Raw genomic sequence first — 20,019 nt, 5'->3', positions numbered from 1 at the left:
TGTTCTTGTGCAAAATGTGCACTTGTGTATATTTTCAATTTATATAAATAATATTCTGTCATAAAATTCATTCTGGTGTTTATTTCCTTCATTCAGGAGTATATTTTTAAGATTCACCCATCCGGGCTTCCCTGGTGGCACAGTGGTTGAGAGTCTGCCTGCCGATGCAGGGGATGCGGGTTCGTGCCCCAGTCTGGGAAAATCCCACATGCCGTGGAGCAGCTGGGCCCGAGAGCCATGGCTGCTGAGCCTGCACATCCGGAGCCTGTGCTCTGTAGCGGGAGAGGCCACAACAGTGAGAGGCCCACGTACCACACACACACACACAAAAAAAAACCATTCGCCCATCCATCTAATTTGTTTTCATAGAATTCCATTTTCTGCACCCACATTTTACCTGTACTCTTCCAACTGCCATGCCAATGATAATAAAATAAACATTTTCTTACATTTGTTTTTAGACATATCTGAGAATTGCTTTGGAATATATACCCGAGTGAAATTATTTCATAGCAAATGTGTATACTTTAATAATATAGCCAGTTTGACTTCCTGAATGGCTACACCAGTCCAGATTACCAAAGAGTTGCAAGTCAGGTTTTTGTGCAACCACTTACCTTCATTTGCACGACTCACCATCGTTTTGCTAGTGTATTAAATGTATACTAGTATCTTGTTTTACTTAAATTTCTCTGATTTCTAATAAGTTTGATCTGTTTTTCAAATGCTTGGTAGCTTCATCTATAAATGTCTACTTAAAACTTTTGCCCCATTTTCTAATGTGGATGCTATCTTTTTCTTCCTCATTTCTATCACATATTCTGATTATTAATACCTTTTCAGTTTTACCAATTACAAGTATCCTTTCCTAATTGGGCACGTGTTTCTAAAATTTTTCTATTGTGTTCTTCATGGAATAGAAATCTTTAATTATAAGATAATAAACCAATAATTTCTTAATATCTGTGCTTCTGAAACTCCTCAGGTGAAAAAGTGTATTTCTACCTTTTAAAAATTAACTTTCTAGACTTATCTTTCACATGTAGGTCCTTTAAATATTTTGGAGTCTATTTATGTACATTTTATTCCATGGGATCCACTTTTATTTTTCTCCAAGAGAAATTCTTAAAAATAATGATATTCATGGCTTGAAGATTCAATATTACAAAGATATCAGTAATCCTCAAAATGATCTATAGGCTCAAGCAAACCCCAATAAAAACATCAGCATTTTTTCCCTTGGAAATTGATGAGATGTTTACAAATATTATGTGGGAAAGCAAAGAGCTACAAGAAGAGCTGGGGGCTTCCCTGGTGGCGCAGTGGTTGAGAATCTGCCTGCTAATGCAGGGGACATGGGTTTGAGCCCTGGTCTGGGAAGATCCCACATGCCGCAAAGCAACTAGGCCCGTGAACCACATACTGAGCCTGCGCGTCTGGAGCCTGTGCTTGCCAACAAGAGGCCGTGATAGTGAGGCCCACGCACCACGATGAAGAGTGGCCCCCGCTTGCCACAACTAAAGAAAGCCCTCGCACAGAAATGAAGACCCAACACAGCAAAAATAAATAAATAAACTCCTACCCACAACATGTAAAAAAACATAAAAATAAAAAATAAAAGAAGAGCTGGGACAATCTGAAAGAAGAATGAAAAGAAAGATATTAGTCACATTAAATCTTACTATAAATCTACAATATAAGATAGTCTGGTGTTTGCTCAAGGATAGACAAGATAATATACATCAAAATCCATGTTGAGGGCTTCCCTGGTGGCGCAGTGGTTGAGAGTCCGCCTGCTGATGCAGGGGACACGGGTTCTTGCCCTGGTCCGGGAAGATCCCACATGCCGCGGAGCGGCTGGGCCCGTGAGCCATGGCCGCTGAGCCTGCGCGTCCGGAGCCTGTGCTCCGCAACGGGAGAGGCCACAGCAGTGAGAGGCCCGCATAGTGCAAAAAAAAAAAAAAAATCCATGTTGAAACAGACATTATAACAACGTGTAAAAAGAAAACACTGCAAGGAGTTCCCTGGTGGTCCAGTGGTAAGGATTCGGCGCTTTCACTGTGGTGACCCTGGTTCAATCCCTGGTCAGGGAACTGAGATCCTGCAAGCCACGCAGCACGGCCAAAAGAAAAAAGAAGGAAAAGAAAACACTGCAGCAGAGAGGGGAAAGAACTCTTGCTAATACAGTTGATCCTTGAACTAGGGTTCAAGGGGGTTAGGGGTGCCAACCCTCTGCTAAGTTGAAAATCCAAGTATAACTTATAGTCAGTCCTCTGTACGTACATGGTTTCTCCATAATCGGCAATTGTGCATCTGAGGATTGAACCAACCTTGGATCGTGTAGTAGTGCAGTATTTACTATCGAAAAAAAATCCTCGTATAAGTGCACTTGTGTAGTTTAAACCCATGTTGTCCAAGGGTCAACTATTGGTTCTCAGTCAGCTGGATATCCATATGGGAAAAATATTAATCATTACTGCATAGGATATAAAAATATAAATTCCAGAAGATCTGCAGACTTAAATTTGAAAAGTAAACAATGATGCTTTAGGAAAGAAACGTAAGATAACAGCCTTTTTGCCTTGGAGTAGGAAGAATTTCTTAAGACCAAAGAAATCACCAACTGTGAAAGAAAAAATTGAAAAATTGGACTATTTTAAAGTTAAGAAACGCTGTAAATCCAAACGCAGCACTCTTGGGCCAAAAGTGAGAGATATTTTTAAAACATCTATGGAATAAAAGACTCAGATGCATCCCTCATGCCCATGCATTCTTCAAGGGTCAACTGTATCTACCAAAGTTGAACATATACCCTATAACCCTTTGGTTCCACCCATAGAACTATCCCTCAAACAAGTGCACAAGGCACGTTCTAGATTGCTCCCATCACCACTAACTGTGATAGCCTAGAATGGGGAAGTACCCAATACCCACCAATAATGGGATTAATAAATAGATTTTGATATGTTTACACACTGCAATAATATCCACCAATGAAAATGAATCAAAGGTATCCACTCCCAACAATATGGATAAATGTCATGGATATACTGTGGAGCAAATGAAGCCAACACAAAACAGCACCTGTTACACGACTCCATTTATATCAAGTACAAAATAGGCTAAGTGAATCTACACCATTACAAATTAGTGGCTACCATATGGAAAGGAAGGTTACTGGAAAGAGCCAAAAAGGGATGCTTCTAGGGCTTGGGGTTTGTCCTGGTCCTCCAAGAACTAGACGGCAAAGTGCTGAGAAAGACTTTAATGAACAAATCTTTCATTAGGGAAAACATCGGAGAGACAATGGCAGGGAGCTCTGGAAGGCTGGCGGAGCTATCAGCTCATAGTGCAAGTCTGACCCTGAGTGAAGATTTGGAAGAAAGATTTGGTAGATCATCCGAGGCTGCCTTGTCATCTACGTAAACTCCTTCAAGGCTGTCAGAGTCCTTGAAAAAAGGTCACTGGACAGAGGAATCCTGGTCTCCAAGAAATGGCCTGCCTTAGGATCCCTGCTGTGCTGACTAGGAGCAATCAGGGGCAAGGCCGGCCTCCAGGCAAACCTGGTGATGGATTTAAGAGCAGCAGCTGGGACCTTTGGCCAGTTATGCTCCCTGTGGTCATAACTGTGAAACAGGAGACTCTCAACGTGTATGCTTCCTTGCGATAAGATCTAGTTGTTTATTTCTGTCAGTAACAGTACTGAAGCAACGTTGCGTCCTTCTCAGTATAGCATACCCCAGAGATCTAAAATGTTCGTTTGTTCTGTTATTGATAATGTTCATCTCTTGGCTAAGGTAGTGTTCACCAAATTTATACCTACTGTATTTCTTGTTGTGATTAATACTTTGTGGAGAGATATTTTGGGTTTTGTAGCATCCTGCTCCTCGTAACCTTTCAACCAGTAGTTCTATAATTCATTGATTACTCTTGCCAGAATCTATCATTACTATGATGGTTGTAAATAATGATTTTTACATTACATCATTCCTTCTATATATTTATGGCTTGGCATTCTATTATGAGAGCCCTTCCTTCCCTCCCTTCCTCTTTTTTTATTCATATTCTGTATGATAATTATTTATTTTATGGTCAAATTGCTCAGATTTACCCAGTGTGAGTCTCTTCAAGCTGGATCTTTTTACACATCCCACCACTCATTTCCTACTTTCTGGCACAGCAAATTTTCTCCAGGATCATTCTACACTTTCCTTGCTCCAGCCCTGAAATAGAAACGTGGATATACATGCTTATATACATCACATACACATGTGTGTGTTTGTATATCCTCACACTTCCATATCTACTTCTGTAAATACCTAGCAGGTGCACTCACTCCCTCTCTCTCTCTACAGATGGGTGGACAGATGGATGGATGGATAGACAGATCTATATAAATAACTTATGGTCAGACTTCCATATCCCTGGTTTCTCTGTATCTGCAATTCTGCAACCATGGGTTCAACCAACCACAGATCATGTAGTACTGTAGTAATTACTATTAAAAAAAACCCTGCATATATGTGGACCTGCCCAGTTCAAACCCATATTGTTCAAGGGTCAACTGTAACTTGCTAAATAAAGCCCTTTAACCAACTATATTAAAAATACCACCATTGGTCTGAGTATGGAATGCCATCCAAACCTGCTTTGTCCTTACTGGTTCCGCATCCAGAGGGTCCTCTGCTATTATGCTCAGTTCTCTCCTCATGCGCATCTTTTCAACAAGAGAAACTTTTATTTTTTTTAAACCTCCACAATGTAGGTATACCCACTTTTGTTTCTAGCTCCAGGATTTTCCCTCTCCCTATTATGGATCTGTAGTTAAAGCACAGCATAAATAATAAAGCTTCAATTGTTGAAACTCATCAATTTTTCTGTGTACGCAAAATAATATGAGAATTGTTTTGTTTTTGAAATTGGCTTCCAGAGTTCATACCATAATTTTGATCTTATATGCCTTATGACAATATAGAACAATCATATTATGAGGTTTTAACTGCAAGGGATAATTATTTAGTACTTTTTCAAATTCTATTGTAATAATTTCCTGCTTTGGCAATATCCACTATTCAATGAAAAAAATATAACATGAAGTTACAAAATGGAAAAATACCACAAAATGCTCCTCGCCTAGGAAAACCACTCTGGAAGAGTACCCCTTTACACATCATCTTATGCATGTACACATACATGTGTGCACACGCACACATACACAAACACTAACAAAGATTTATGGTTGATTATACTATGAAGGCTACAATCTGTGATCTCTCAAATCCCACATTGTGTATCTCCTGCAATTATGGTATCTGTCATAATTTTCTTTTTTTAAATAAATTTATTTATTTTATTTATTTTTGGCTATGTTGGGTCTTCGTTGCTGCGTGCGAGCTTTCTCTAGTAGCAGTGAGCGTGGGCTACTCTTCTTTGCGGTGTGTGGGCTTCTCATTGCAGTGGCTTCTCTTGTTGCGGAGCACAGGCTCTAAGCACGTAGGCTTCAGTAGTTGTGGCACACAGCCTCAGTAGTTGTGGCGCACAGGCTTAGTTGCTCCGCGGCATGTGGGATCTCCCTGGACCAGGGCTCGAACCCATGTCCCCTGCAATGGGAGGCGAATTCTTAGCCACTGCACCACCAGGAAAGTCCCTGTCATCATTTTAATGGCTTCAGATTAATATAGGAATATATCAAATTCTTACAGCTGTACACTAATTTCCATTAAAAAACTGAGTGACATCATTGATGTGGTGCTCATCTTTTTGGTATTTTAATCTCATAATCAATAACTTCCAATTATATGATTTCTAGATCAAAGAGATGTACAATCTAATATATTCTGATATATACTCCTTTCCTGAAACCATGCTTTACTCCTACCAATAGGGAAAAGCACATAAATGTCAGTCTTGTCTCAATAATACATTTGATAATTTTATCAAATTCCTACAAGTTTTCTGGGTATTTGCCTCATGGATGTGGGGGAAGAATATGGCATAGCCCCTACCTGAGAAGTTTAGAAGAAATGCTACAATAATTAGAAGGCAAACATTTCAAAGTCTGGATGAAAATTCAGAGAATTAGAAATCAGTAAGTTCAAGGTCAACTAAAACATTGTTTTCTAGGGAAAAACAATTTTTGTGACACTTGCAAAGTGTTACAGTAAACCCCGCCTTAACATGGACAGACAAAAAATTCAGTTGTATACTATGCAGTTACTGTTGTTGCAAAGTTAATCATGTTTTTTCAGTCTGTACCATCAGAAAAAAAAAATCACAAGATAGTTCAATTTCTACTGAACACAGTCCTTGGAAACTAGATGGGGCCTCAAATAACCACCCAACTTGAGAACAGAGGCTGTGGGAGGCAAGGAGCCAGTTGTGATAGGCTAATAGTATATTAATATTGAAGATTGGGGGGCTTCCCTGGTGGCGCAATGGTTAAGAATCTGCCTGCCAATGCAGGGGAAACGGGTTTGAGCCCTGGTCCGGGAAGATCCCACATGACACGGAGCAACTCAGCCGCGTGCCACAACTACTGAAGCCTGCACACCTAGAGCCTGTGCTCCACAACAAGAGAAGCCACCACAATGAGAAGCCCACGCACCGTAATGAAGAGTAGCCCCTGCTCACTGCAACTAGAGAAAGCCTGTGTGCAGCAATGAAGACCCAACGCAACCAAAAATAAATTTTAAAAATGTATGTTGCAGATTGGTTTTCTGCAGTGGTTTTCAGTATTTCAACAAATGTTCATGTCCTGAATTAATTTTATTTTGGAGGTTTCCTCCTCTGGATACAACTTTCATATATTATACATTTCCCCCTTTTGGTTTATTTAAAACACAAGTACTGAGCACACCTAAAAGCACTAGTCAATGATAAGGTCGTGTAGATTCAGCAGCCAAGTCCCTGCCCTCACGGAGCGCACATTCTCATGGACGTCAATTTTGACTAGCTCATCCTTACACTTTTGTTAAAGGCCAGACCAAACTCTTTTCCTTTCTAAGTGCTATCTCCTAAGTGACATCTGATAAATGTCAAAGTTCTGAATGCAGCCCTTACTGCACCACTCAGAAGGGGTCTCTGCTGTGTGGTCTGGTGAACACTAGGATCTGTTTAGCTACCGCTTCAACACCAACTAACCTAAAATATTTTCTCTTCTATGAGACCTGACGTTTGCAAGAATTCACGTTGCATGTGAGTCTTTTGAAAACATCATTTTGTAGAACTTCTTTCCTCTGACAGTTCCTTGATATTCTTACCACTCTCGCTGCTTTCATAAAATGTATCCCCAGTATGCATTTTGTGATGACTTACAAGATTGGAGCGCCAACTGAAGCTTTTACCACACGTCTCACACTGGTAAGGTTTCTCCCCTGTGTGAACTCGCCTGTGATACTGAAGTTGTGAAGAGCGACTAAAGACTTTACCACACACATCACATCTGTACGGCTTCTCTCCAGTGTGGACACTCTGATGAAGCTGAAGACTTGAGGCCTGACTGAAGTGCTTCCCACACTCCCCACACTTATATGGTTTCTCTCCTGTGTGGACCCTCTGATGCATGTCGAGGTTCAGGCTCCACTTGAAGCCCTTCCCACACTCCTCACATTTGTATGGCTTTTCTCCAGTGTGGACTTTTTGATGGGCTTGAAGGTGTGAACTCCGACCGAAGCTCTTCCCACATTCTTCACATTTGAATGGTTTTTCTCCGCTGTGGACTCTCTGATGGGTCAGAAGATGAGACGCCTGACTAAAAACCTTCCCACACTCCTCACAATTATACGGTTTCTCTCCGGTGTGGATTCTGCAGTGAATTTTAAGATCTGCTCTACGACTGAATCCCTTCCCACACTCTTCACATTTGTATGGTTTCTCACCGGTATGGATCAGCTGGTGAATCTGAAGTCGTGAACTCTGATTGAAGCCCTGCCCACACTCCTCACACTTGTAAGGTTTCTCTACGCTGTGGGCCTTCTGATGGATTTTAAGATATGAACTCTGACGGAAGCCCTTCCCACATACCTCACATTTATAGGGTTTCTCTCCTGTGTGGATGACCAGATGAACTTGATAATGGATTTTCATCCTGAAGCTCTTCCCACACTCACTGCATCTGTATGGTTTCTCTCCTGTGTGGACTCCCTGATGGGCCTGAAAACTTGAACTGTAAATGAAGCCCTTACCACACACTTTACAGACATATGGCTTCTCTCCCGTGTGGATTCTCCGATGGGCCTGAAATTGTGAAGGCTGAATGAAGCACTTACCGCACTCCTCACATTTATAAGGTTTCTCTCCTGTGTGGACCCTCTGATGGATATGAAGATTTGAGCTACAAGTGAAACACTTCCCACACTCCTCACATTTGTATGGCTTCTCTCCAGTGTGGACCATACAATGACTGTTAAGGGCTGATCTACGGCGGAAGTTCTTACCGCATATATCACATTTGAATGGTTTCTCCCCAGTGTGGATTCTCTGATGTTCCTGAAGATGTGAAGCATGAATAAAGGCCCTTCCACATTGGTCACAATTATAAGGTTTCTCTCCCATATGTAATTTACAATGAACAGTAAGTGTTGACCTACGACTGAAGCCTTTCCCGCACTGCTCACATCTGAATGGCTTCTCTATGGTGTGGACTTTCTGATGAGCTTGCAGCTGTGAGCTCTGACTGAACTCCTTGCCACACTCATCACACTTATAGCGTTTCTCTCCCGAGTGAACTCTCTGATGAATGCGAAGTGCTGAGCTGTAACAGAAGCTTTTTCCACACTCACCACATGTATGAGACTTCTCTCCTGGGTGTATTTGTTGATGAAGATCAAAGTTGGAGACATCACTGAAAGATCTTGTACATTCATTACACTGATAAGGTTTCTGGCCTGTGTGAGTTTCAGAGAATCCTGCCCCAACCTGGCCGGATGAGTCACCTTGTTGGTGGAATTCAGAACTTTTTATCATGGAGTCTTGACACCTGGTGAAGTCACTTGCAATGTGTTGCCAGATCTGCCAGGAGGAAAGCTCTTCATGTGGTCCTGCTTCTGAAACAGTCTCCATCTCACTTTGGATCTTTCCTTCTGCAAAGACATAAAGTTCAGAGATGTAGACAACTGAAGGCTCTGCTCAGTGCTGTCAAGATTTCACATTTAGGAGAGAGTGTGAGACTTGAATGAATCCAGAGAATGTTCAGTTCGCCTCTTCCATTGTGTGTCATGGGCTCTGGTTTGCATGCCAAAGGAAACCAAGAGGTGGTCCAGCTGGCTCCTATCCACTAAGCATAACAAAACCCACTGGTGCAAATTTCCTATGTGAGGCGCAAGTTAGACATCAAAAACTTAACTTAAAAAATTGATAACTAGATTCAAATTGTTCACCTATGGCCATTTCTACTGAATTTCAAAGGCGGCCTAGAATCTTGGATAGTAAACTATATAGTTAATAAATGATGTAGACAAAAAAGTTATATAGATAATAAAATCTGAATCAACTAGAACTTTAAGGAAGAGCAATAACTTTTCCGTAAACAAAATTTGGAAGCAACCAAGATGTCCTTCGGTAGGTGAATGGATAAATAAATTGTGGTACCTCCACACTGTGGAATATTATTCAGTGCTAAAATGAAATGTGCTATCAAGCCAGGAAAAGATATGGAGGAAATGTAAATGCATATTATTAAATAAGAAGAAAGAAAGAAGCCAATCTGAAAAGCCTACATACTGTATGGTTCCAACTATTTGATGTTCTGGAAAAGGCAAAAGTATGGAGACAGTAAAAAGGTCAGTGGCTGCCAAGGGTTAGGGGGAAGGAGGGATGATCCTCTACTATGGGGTGGGCGTGGGGTCTCAATGCAGTCAAAAGGGCCCTTCAAAGAGGAAGTGGGATGCAGAAGAAGAGCGGGAGAGGGGCGTGCGAATACACAGCAAGGGGCAGAGAGAAGCGATGTCGCTGGCTGTGAAGATGGAGGAAGGTGGCCACAGGCTAAGAGATTTGGGTGACCACTAGCAGCTGGAAAGGCAGGTTCTCCCCTAGAGACCCCAGGGAGAAACGCAATGGTGCCGACACTTTGATTTCAGCCCCATGAGAACCACGTTACAGCTCTGACCTCTAGAAGTGTAAGATGATCAACATGTGTTGTGTTAAGCCATGAAGTCTGTGGTGATTTATTAGGGCAGCCACGGGCAATACAGCGTCCCCGGCAGGTCTGAGAACACTGGGGAGGCTGGCAGGGGTAGGAGGGATGGAGCGAGAGAGGAGAGCAGAGGAGAGGAATTGGAGAGGCAGCAGGGGCCCATGAGCGGACCCTGGAGGACTCCAGAAGCCACTTGAAGAGGTTTTAACTTTAAGAAAAATAAGCCATAAAAGGTCTGGAATAGAGGAATGGCAATCTTTCCTAAGCATCACTTTTGGCTGTGACGGGGAGAACAGACTATAGGAGGGGAAGGGTAGGAGCAGGGCAACCAGTACAAAGGCGTGTGAAAGAAGGGGTCTGGCAGTTTGGACCAGATGACAGCAAAGGATTGGAGAAAAGTAAAAACACATAGAAGAGCATCTCCAAGGACTCTTATCTGCCTGGTTCTTAGCTGATGTCCTTTCTCTTTGGGTTGCTGTCTTCATCACCCAAAGCCTTTTTTCCTTTTCTAAGTGGAATATATCATGTTTGAAGGAGGGACACCCTGTGAACATGCAGAGTCACATACTTAAAAGGAACACACTAAAGGTACAATTTACTGGAAATTTAGATTCCTGAATTAAATGTTGATCAATGAATCAAAACCAGTGTATTTAAACAAAACAACAAAAAAAAAAACATGACCTATTTGAAGAAATACCAGTATTTCAAGACTCAGACACATATGCGTAATAAGTATTACAGAAACCAATCTATTGCCGACGTCTATCTTCATTAAATCTCCTCCCATCAGTTCTTACATCACTCACGCAATTGGCAAGAGTTTTTGCTGCAATGTATTCCATTCTTCCCAACAAATCCTGGTATTTTTCTACCTTATTTGATTTTGTTAAAAAACTGTTGGTACAAAAGTGAGGTCCCCAAATGCAGGTGACCGTTTCAAGACCCCCAAAGCCTTCAACACCTGAGGACACAAAGCCAAACCAGGGAGCTGACATTAGGTTAGAGAGGGTGCCTGTCCTCACCTACTGAGACCAGGTTCCGGAAGTTCTCCAGCATCACTTCCTGGTACAGCTTCCTCTGGGTGGAGTCCAGCAGCCCCAGCTCTTCCTCCGTGAAGGTCACAGCCACATCCTTGAAAGTCACCGCCTCCTACGACACCAAACACATGTAGCCTCAATCTTACAACCAATGGTCACTTGAAAAGGGACAGCTGGGGCTTCCCTGGTAGCACAGTGGTTAAGACTCCGTGATCCCAATGCAGGGGGCCCAGGTTCGATCCCTGGTCTGGGAACTAGATCCCACATGCATGCCATAACTAAGAGTTCGCATGCCACAACTAAGGAGCCCGCCTGCCACAACTAAGACCCAATGCAACCAAATAAATAAATAAATATTTAAAAAACAAAAAAGAAAGAAGGAAAAGGGACAGTGCTGAGAAGGTGGAGAGGATGGGAGTGAAGTGAGTCCAGATTCTGAGGGACTTCAGTCAAATCTGTATACTTCCCAGACCTTCTCCTTTCATCCTGCCAATGTCACACACTGATTTTCCTCAGCCTCACGGAAAGTGTGGCAGTGACAACTGTCCTTGTATTTTGTGCCCTCACTGGGTCTACTTACAAGTAAGCCTCCCAAAACCCTAAATATATATCCTGGACTACATGCATTTTACTTTTTGTTGAATATTGCCAATTGTCCCCAGAAGAATTTCGCAATTTAGTCCAAACATATTTGACAGCAATGACCTTCTTCCTCTCACACACAAGAACCCTGTTGTGATAGAAACGCTACCACTTTTCTTTATTGTCTGCCAAGCTAACAAGCTTTTAGTAACCTGTGTGGGACATCGATGTAGTTCACCCTATGTAACCTCAAGGTACACTTTTGTGGGTTTTTTTTGAGAAAAAGCTTTATGGCGAGATCAACCAACAAGGAGACAGGAGGCAAGGCTCTCAAGTCTGTTTCCTCGATCCAGGGTCTGGGGCAAAATTTAAGGGGTCAGGGGAATTTCAAACTTGGAAGCTGACTGGCTAGACTTGAATTAGAGTGCATATAAGCTGCTCATGCTGCTAGAAGCCAGATTTTCCTATTGAAGGACTTCTTACTTGGTAAAGGGCTCTGGTAGCAACATTTCTATTCTCTGAGTTCCACAGTCTGAAGAGTCTCGGTTCCAGGATCTTCCTAGAGACATGGGTTCCCATCTTGCACACACTACGTCTCTTAATTGCAGCATTCAGTGTCACGCTCTGGATCCAGCATGCCTTGGCATGATTCCCAAAGGTCTGCGTGGCCCTTACCCTTACTAGCTGCGTGACTTTGGACAAGCTTGCCTATGTGCCTGAGTTTCCTCTCTGTATGATGGTCCTTACATGACAGAGTTCTTTCAAGGATTAAACAAGGGAATATCTATGGCATTTGGAAGAGTATGTGGCACAGAGTAAGTGCCTGATAAACATTTGCTAGTACTCTTATTATTCTTTCATATTATCATTATCAACACCTATTTCATCCCATTTCGTGGCTGCGTATTATGCCAGAGAACTGATGATCTACATTTACCTGTTCTAAATAAAGCATATTTAATTTTACATATTTTTCTCTTTATAACCCATCCTGCAAAGTACACCATTTTTGTAGATGTTATTATTTCCCTCATTATTAAAAAATAATTGCAGGACTTCCCTGGTGGTACAGTGGTTAAGAATCTACCTGCCAATGCAGGGGACACAGGTTCGATCCCTGGTCCGGGAAGATCCCACATGCCACGAAGCAACTAAGCCTGTGCGCCACAACTACTGAGCCTGCTCTCTAGAGCCCATCAGCCACAACTACTGAGCCTGTGTGCCACAACTACTGAAGCCCATGTGCCTAGAGCCCGTGCTCTGCAGCAAGAGAAGCCACTGCAATGAGAAGCCTGCGCACGACAACAAAGAGTAGCCCCCACTCACCACAACTAGAGAAAGCTCGCACGCAGCAATGAAGACCCAACGTGGCCAAAAATAAATAAATAAATAAATAATTGCAAATGATAATTAAAATGTCAAAATAGGCATATTTAAAATTATATTTTTAATTATATATTAAAAATATAAATTATAAAATTATATAATGGCAGATTTTCTTCCCAATTTTTTTCCTACTTCTCTAATCTTTGAAGAGAGTACAAGTACCCTGAATCTCCATATATTGGCCAAGAGCAGGTTATAAATTTTCCCATGGTTTTTGTAATCTGATTTGGAAGAACAATTTGCTTTAGTATTCCCACTTATCTGATTATAAATTAATACTAATACCTTTCCAGACGTTTATTAACCATCTGTATCTGTCCTCTTTAACATACCTGTCCATGTCCTCATTCATATTCCGCTAGATTTTTTCCTTTGTCCTATGTATAAGATTCTTTATTCTGGATTTTGTCTTTTTTTGGAATCCGTTTGGTAAATACTTTTGCCCCAGGTTGCTATTTTTTCTGGTAATACCATGTAAGGTATCTTTTGCCACAGAGAAATTTAAAGATTTTATACAACGACTGTGCTAACTGCTGTCTTTGTGAGCCTGGAGCGCTGAGCATCTCAGAGTACCTGCGGCGGTACTCAGGTAGAGGAGAGATGCAAAAGGGGAAGAGATGCAACCCAAGAAAGGGGTCAGGGAGGAGCAGCGCCACCTACTGACTGTGGAAATCATCACTCAAAAGGCTCTCCAGACAACAACACTACAAGACACAGGTCTCAAATGAACTCTTTCTTTCTTCCTGTTTATCTTTCACTTAAGCAAACTACTTAGCATTCCAGACCCTTGGTTTCCTGTGTCAATGTGAGCAGGTGTCTCATATTTCAAGTGTTTAAGAAGAAAATGAGAAAAAATCTCCTCATGCAGCTGCTGTAAAGAGTAAATGCAGAAACAGAACTCAAGTTACTGGCGAATCTAGTATCACTGGACATTTTAAGCTAAGGTTACATACTACTTTAGTCAAACTGGTTAATACATAAAAGAACAAAAAAGGACCAATAAATAAAATATACACAAGCCATGACTCAGGCCTGGGGAAGTCAGAATCCAGCTCTTCCTGTATGAAAACCTCCAAATATGTTTGTGCAAAGCAAGTTAGGGCTGCGCCATGCTTGTATTTAGATATTCTACCTAGAAAACAGCCAACATGACACATATCAAATGTACTCTTTCTATACTGAGCTCACGGTACAATAAGGAGAAAAAAATGAGACTGTTTTCAGAACTGATTTGCAGGGGGGAAGGTTTAATGTAGGAAAACTGTCACTGCAGGGTTGCTTAGAACAGTCAAATTCCTAAACCATCTAAATGGCTACAAGTGGGAAGCAGTTATAAATAAAAGGGTACAAAAAAATAAAATAAAAACGTACATCAATTCAATGACAAATATGTTGTATCCATTAAAAAAATGAATGTTATCTAATATTAAAGGAAAGAAGTTACAATTTAAAATTAAATGTAGACCATAAATACAAAAGACTTATGAATGCACATGAGAAAAAGAGTAAGAGAAAATAAAAACAGCTTGTTTGTCAGGAGGGAAGCAGTGAAGTGAGAGAGTTGTTCATTTCTAGTCATTTTTCTACTCTATAAAATAAATAATAATAACACAAATTAAACAATAAAAACAAATGCAATGAAAACTCAAAAGGGGGCTTCCCTGGTGGCGCAGTGGTTGAGAGTCCGCCTGTCGATGCAGGGGACACGGGTTCATGCCCCGGTCCAGGAAGATCCCACATGCCGTGGAGCAGCTGGGCCTGTGAGCTATGGCCACTGAGCCTGCGCGTCCGGAGCCTGTGCTCCGCAACGGGAGAGGCCACAACAGTGAGAGGCCCGCGTACCGCAAAAAAAAAAAAAAAAACTCAAAAGGGACAACTTAAGAGCTGGGAGGAGAACAGGCCCTCCCACGTCTCTTGTTCTGCTTGAGTCATCCCAAGACAAACATGCAACAGTCTGAGTAATGAGATGGAACTTTAAAAGTGAGAAAGGCGGGCCCTACTCACCTTGAACATGGTCATGTTTCCTCCTGTGTCTGGGGATGGGCACAGTCCTGACTTACACAGATCCTGGGAGGTCAGAACTGCACCTGGCAGAGTGTCTGGGAAGGCAGAAAAAAGACATGAAAGAGTGACCTGGGTCGCCGCTCACCCATGCAGATGCTTCTTGTGAATGAGCATGTGAATGTTCACAGCAGCATTATTCATAATAACCTAAATCTGGAAACAACCAAAATGTTGGCCTATGCGTGAAAGAACAGACAAATTGTGGCATATCCATACAATGGAATATTATGCACCAATGAAAAGGAATGAAGTCCTGATTATACTACAACGTGGATGAACCCTTGCAAATGTGTGGGAAAGCAAAAAAAGACTGACACAAAAGTCTACATGTTGTATGATTCCATTTATATGAAATGTCCAGAATAGGCAAATCTATGGAGACAGAAAGTAGGTTAGTGGTAGCCTGGGTATCTGGTGAGAGAATGGGGGTTAACTAAGGAATCCAACTGGGGAGATGAAAATGTTCCAAATTATTATGGCAATGGTTGCACCACTCAGCAAAGTTACTAAAAATCATTGATTTGTACATCTCAAGTGGGTGAATTCTATGATATGTACAATATACCTCAAGCTGGTAAAAATAAATGTTTATTAATCTACATGTCATTTAGAATACTAATTTATGGATCCTGAGTCCATACTAATATTTATATTTAAATGAATAAATAAGTGGGAGAGAAGAAGCTTCTCTTTATAGTAGAACTCCCACTAATAAATGTATCTCCCCACAAGAAAACTTTATTAATTCCGAAAAATAAGAGTAACTTTACAATGGAGAAATCTGACAGACATTACCTTAGCCTAGTAAACAAAGTTGAGTTTACCAATATAGGGACAAACTGATATCCTTTGGCTCCTGCTATGTTGCAGTGACGAGGACACTTCACCACTTCTGTGGAATCCCTGCCAACAATGCGTAATCTGCAGCTAAACATGGAATATATCAGATGAACCTCAAATGGTCCTCCAAAATAACTTGCCTCTATACTCCCTAAAAGCATCAAGAACAAAAAAGACAAAGGCTGTGGAATCATTCCATGTCAAAGAAGAACATTATGAAAAGTATGAGAAAAATTTTGTAAAATGTTTATAAACAAATATACACCTTAAGGCAAGGCATAAAATTGGAATTTTTTTTAATGATCAAGTGCATGAGCTTTATTATTGCTTTTTAAATTGAGGTATAATTGGCTTATAATATTAATTTCAGGTGTACGACATAATCATTCTAGTTTTGTATATGTTGTGAAATGATTACCACAATAAATCTAGTCAACATACATCACCATACATAATTACAAATTTATGTTTTGTGTGTGATGAGAAAATTTAGGATCTACTCTTCTAGAAACTTTCAAATGAGCAATACAGTATTATTAACTAGAGTCATAATGATGTACATTATATATCCATGATTTATTTACTCTGTACTTGCAAGTTTGAACCTTTTAACCACTTTCATCCATTTCACCCACCCCCCCAAACACCCTGTCTCTGGCAACCACCAATCTGTTCTCTGTATCTGTGAGCTGGGTATAAAACTGGACTTTGAACTGAGGGGAAAACCAGTTATGAAGACTTCCAATGAAAAACAGAACAAAATACAGGACGTGGATTATATAACAGTATGTTACCTAATATGCTATCTGGCATTATCTACTGTTACCTATTAACTATGATTAGAAATAACTTAATAGACATCTAATATATAAACACTATTCTCTAGTATAATCTCTAGTATAGGGGCTTCCCTGGTGGCGCAGTGGTTTAAGAATCCGTCTGCCAATTCAGGGGACACGGGTTTGAGCCCTGGTCTGGGAAGATCCCACATGCCGCAGAGCAACTTAGCCCGTGTGCCACAACTACTGAGCCTGCACTCTAGAGCCTGTGAGCTACAACTACTGAACCCGCATGTCGCAACTACTGAACCCGCGTGCCTGGAGCCCATGCTCTGAAACAAGAGAAGCCACCGCAGTGAGAAGCCTGCACACCGCAACAAAGAGTAGCTCCCACTTGACGCAACTAAAGAAAGCCCACGTGCAGCAACAAAGACCCAACACAGCCAAAAATAAATAAATAAATTAATAAATTAAAAAAATATATCTAGTATAATAGTCTAATTATTACCAAGTTTCTGATGCTAAAATCCTATAGTCAGCCTTTCCTAAATCCCTCTTACCAAGACACCTCCTGATTACTCATGGTATGTGGGCTCCCTTCATGCAGAAAGCTAAGATGAGCTGTCACTGAATATAGGTACATTCCTGATGGAGGAACAAAGTAGATAGGGAAACTGTAAACAATTGGTGAATTTAGGTAACAAGTATAGGACAGTTCTTTACACTACTTCTGCAACTTTGCTATAGGTTTAAAATTATATAAAAATAAAACTTCCTTAAAAATCAGGAAACAGTCACAGGAATAACAATAATAATGAAAATAGTAAGACTGATCATTAAATTACATGGAAGTTCATTAGTTTATTCTTTCTTGTCAGTGTTTGGAAATCTCTATAGTTAAAACACATATGGAAAAATCACTGAGAAAGGTAGGATAAAATAAAATCTGTAAAGTGTTTATAAACAAATACACAAAAAGAATCACTAAACAGAAATGCATTAGAAGCTTAACTGCTGCTATCTTTACACCCTGGATTAATAAGTAACTAAACAATTCTTTTCTCTCAAACTTCTTTAATTTCTGAATGTTCCACAATGATACAGTTCTATGAGAGTAAGAAATATTTGCAACAAATGAAACAAAATAGTTGACGATATTTTTAAAAACTCACAGAAAAGTCCAAGCCCATTTTATTTGATTTTAAGGTCCCTCACAGTCAAGTCCTGACTAAACTGCTTGATTCCACCTAGTTCCTAAAGCTTGAGGAGAATTACATCCAAAAGATTATGAACTCAAGCTCTGGACTCAGACTGCCTGAATTCCAGCCCCAGCTCAGCCTCTTACTTGGTGGGTGACTATGGGCAAATAACTTTCAGCTCCCTGGGTTTCAATCTCATTTTTCAGAACCGGAAAAGAGCAATATTTCTTCACGGAGCCATGGTGTGACATAATGTATTTATTTGTGTAAAGCCCTCATCAGTTAAGTTAACAGTTAAGGATTAATTACTAGCAATACTCATGTCCAATTACACATCCTACACTTTCTCTGACTGATGTGAAGATCATTGTAAAACAAAACTGTCAAGTCCCACTCACGTGGAGCTTTGCTATCAGTAGCTCAGGAGTCACTCCCTCTACCTCCGTGTGGTCCTTTTTGAGAAATCACGCTGGAGAAAGAAAGAATGCTATGAAGTACCACGATTGAGTCCCCGTCCCCATAAAAGTTAAAGCTTCCCCTCCCTCCGAGCAATCTAGACGCAATCCCGAGCAATCCGGAACCTTCGCCTCCAAAAAAGTCAGAAGGGGTCCGGGATTATCCAGCGTCACGCAGAGATAGAGAGAAGGGAAAGGGTCATTGAAGCTGGATTTCTGACCCTAACCCGGGGGGGGGGACCTGACCGCTCCTCGAGAAATTAACACCAAGGAGAGATCACCATTCACTACGTGCCATGAACTAAGACTTCTATTTGTACCACCTTTTTCAATTCCCAAAACAATTCTACTAGGAAGGTCCTAATATTTTAAAGAAAAGCAACGGGAGGCACAGGGAGATTAACTCCCCACGCGAGGAAGTGGAAGCGCGCGTGGAAGGTGTAGGGAGGCGGACGGGGAGAGGTGAGAGCCGTGTAAACTCCCAATCCAGGGGATACGCGAGCGGCGCCAGTCCCCTCTTGGGGTTTCAAGAACGCCCCAAACGCACAGAGGCTCCGCCGAGGGGCACGCACACGGCCGCCCTCGCCCCTCCGCACCTGCGTTCTCCGCCGAGGATTCTTTTCCCCTAAATCGATTGCCAGTTGGTTGCGCATCCCAAGCGGAGACCCAGGAAGCTCGCAAGGGCCAGCTAGACGCGGAACAGACGCACGGGCCCACAGAAAACACACCGGGAACCCGCCCACTCCGGGAACGGAAGTGCCTACGAGTCCACCGAGCTTCTGGACTACACTTCCCAGAATTCGTCAGATCCGCCTTCCTGAGCGGAAGTGCAAGCGACTACACAGAGTGCCTGGACTACATCTCCCAGAATGCCGAGGAAAACAGTCCGGAGGCTCACTTTCCAGGAAGACTACGGGAAGCTCCTTGACTACGGTTCCCAAAATGCCAGAGAGAAAAGAATCCCGCTGAGTCCCGACTTCCGGGGTGGTAAGGCGGCTCCCTACACTGAGAGTCTGCATTACGTTTCCCCGAGTCCTCCAGCGAAAATGTTCCATAGACACGACTTTCTGAAGTCGAAATGCCTCCAATTATGGCAGGAATATTGTTGGAAAGGGAACAAGTGAGGAGATGAAATCTTCAAGAAATTAACAGGGTGGGGGACTTCCTTGGCCGTCCAGTGGCTAGGACTGGACGTTCCCACTCCAGGGCCTTGACAAGGGTTTGATCCCTGGTTGGGAACTAAGATCCCGCATGCCGCAGGGCGCAGCCAGAATTTTTTTTTAATAAAAAAGAAAGAAGTTAAGGGGGGATGACTGTTTAGGGAACACTAGGTGATTGAAAGTGGTTTAATTTGAATATAATCTGACAATATGAGGCTAAAACTGAGAGGTCAAAGAATAGGCGAGGTAGAATGATTTGGGAGGGACCAGGAGGATCGAAGAAGGTAGCAGACCCTGTGGTACCACTGGTTTGGCAGGAAAAACAACTTGAGAGGGCCAAAGTGGAAGCTTGTCCTCATGGAAAAGTGCTCTTCACTCATTT

At 41.7% G+C, this 20,019-nt stretch overlaps 1 protein-coding gene across 1 annotated transcript in view; it reads right to left on the bottom strand.

Moving 5' to 3' along the window:
- Positions 1 to 5,055: 5,055 nt before the first annotated feature.
- LOC308605768 (uncharacterized protein) overlaps positions 5,056 to 20,019 on the bottom strand; it is a gene marked incomplete at its 5' end in the record, with an annotated part of 22,161 nt that continues 7,197 nt past the window's right edge. Inside the window, 5 exons of the mRNA XM_081216045.1 lie at positions 5,056 to 9,080; positions 11,158 to 11,284; positions 15,145 to 15,239; positions 19,074 to 19,294; positions 19,376 to 19,544. Coding sequence (XP_081072171.1) covers positions 7,213 to 9,080; positions 11,158 to 11,284; positions 15,145 to 15,239; positions 19,074 to 19,294; positions 19,376 to 19,544 — 2,480 coding nt within the window. The 3' untranslated portion in view covers positions 5,056 to 7,212. The remainder of the gene's footprint in view (positions 9,081 to 11,157; positions 11,285 to 15,144; positions 15,240 to 19,073; positions 19,295 to 19,375; positions 19,545 to 20,019) is intronic.

This window comes from Mesoplodon bidens (genome assembly GCF_964165515.1).
Source record: "Mesoplodon bidens genome assembly, chromosome: 18".
Taxonomy (NCBI): Eukaryota; Metazoa; Chordata; class Mammalia; order Artiodactyla; family Ziphiidae; genus Mesoplodon; species Mesoplodon bidens.
Note: the sequence above shows the minus strand (reverse complement) of the source record. Positions and strands in the feature narration are given on the sequence as shown.